The 1694-nt window shown below is 34.0% G+C and overlaps 1 protein-coding gene across 1 annotated transcript in view; it reads left to right on the top strand.

The window, feature by feature from the left end:
* Nucleotides 1–1694, top strand: part of CHD9 (chromodomain helicase DNA binding protein 9) — a 220698-nt gene that overhangs the window by 169026 nt on the left and 49978 nt on the right. The window contains exon 22 of the mRNA XM_012642605.1: nt 169–368. Within this exon, the coding sequence (XP_012498059.1) occupies nt 169–368 (200 nt within the window). The remainder of the gene's footprint in view (nt 1–168; nt 369–1694) is intronic.

Genomic DNA, 1694 nt, shown 5'->3' with positions numbered 1-1694 from the left:
TATACTAGAAATTACTCTACCATGCCTCTGCATTTTACACATGGGGAGAATAACTTCATTAGCAAATTCTATTAATAACAAAATTTTTTTTCTAGTTTTTCATGTCTTTTATCCATGAGTTATATTCTTTTCTCTACACTTAATGTAAATAATACTTTTTTTAACCAGGTGGGGCCGATGGAGAGAGATTCTATCTCATGGCCGTTTTAAAAGGCAGCTAAATGAGCACGATGTAGAAATAATTTGCCGAGCCCTCTTAGCATATTGCCTTGTTCACTACCGAGGAGATGAGAAAATTAAAGGTTTCATATGGGATCTCATTACTCCAACTGAAGATGGGCAGACACGAGAGCTACAAAATCACCTAGGTAAGAACATTATTTTGTTCTTAAATGTATTTTGAATTATATAAGTAATACTTAACATATTCTTCCATGAAATACTAAAGCATTACGGGTAATATTAAAGAACCTTAACCTTCACCCCCAATTCAAGTTCCAGCTTCAGAAAATGCCAGTGTTATCAGTTTGGTAGGTTTTACGTATTGTTGTCAATATGTATCTGTTTGGAAGTTGTCGACCCAACAGTGTGTCCTAGAGGCCTTTCTGTCTGTGTTCCTAGAGATCTGTGTCATTTTTAAAGTTCTGCTTAGTATTCCATAGTATGGATATTCCATACTTTATTTAGTATCCACTTTAAGTATGAGTATTTAGGTTGTTTACAATTTTAGACAATTAAATGAGTTTTAGTGAAGATACATACACATTCCTTTGTGCATATGGATGCATCTTTCACTAAAGTAGTTATAAAAAGTAGAATTATTAAGGTATAGCTTATATACATCTTTAATACTCAAGATGTGATGTACGGATCAACAACAGCAGCATCTCCTGGGAGCTTCCTAGAAATACAGAATCTTAGGCCTTAGACTTACTGAATCGGAATCTACATTTTAACAGATTATCAGGAATTAGTCTGCATATTAAAGTTTGAGAAACATTGATACACATTTTACATCTTCATACTTATTTTCATCCTGATTGAAACAAACAACCCATGGGAAACCTTTTATTATCTTTATTAAATAACTGGAATTCTGAATACTGAATATTAAGGAGATATTATTGCATTCCTTAGGGCTGATAATGGTATTGTTCTTTTTTTTTCCACTGATGCCGTATCTTTTAGATAGCACTGAAAGATAATTCAGATATTTTTGAATGAAATGACTAAAATCTTAGGTTTACATAAAAATAATATGAAAGGTTGGGGGGTAAACAGTTGGCCAGGAGTTGATAATTACCGAAGGTGGTTGATGGGACATAGGATCCATCTTACCATTCCATCTACTTTTGTATGTGCTTATGTTCCATAATTTTTAAAAAGGCATAAACTCTCAAAAACAGGGAGAATGGGAGAGGAAATTGCAACAAAATTTTGGAAGCTAGAAGCAAATATTAGTGACAACTGACTCAACTAACTTGAGAGAGCTGAATCTTAGGTCAGCAATACGAAAAGGCAAAAACCAAACTGATCTTTACAAATTTTCCAAAAGTCTCGGGAATTTGTGACATCAGGAACCTCTCTGGAAGTGGTTGTGAAAGGATAGGCATTAATTCAAAGCTATTTAAAAGGAGTCAGATCCCTAAATATACCCTCATCAGCTCCTGTTCTCTGGAGGCTAAATAGAGGAA

The sequence above is a fragment of the Propithecus coquereli genome, unplaced genomic scaffold, assembly GCF_000956105.1.
Source record: "Propithecus coquereli isolate 6110/MARCELLA unplaced genomic scaffold, Pcoq_1.0 Scaffold180, whole genome shotgun sequence".
Classification (NCBI taxonomy): Eukaryota; Metazoa; Chordata; class Mammalia; order Primates; family Indriidae; genus Propithecus; species Propithecus coquereli.
This window is presented reverse-complemented; position numbering and strand designations above follow the sequence as displayed.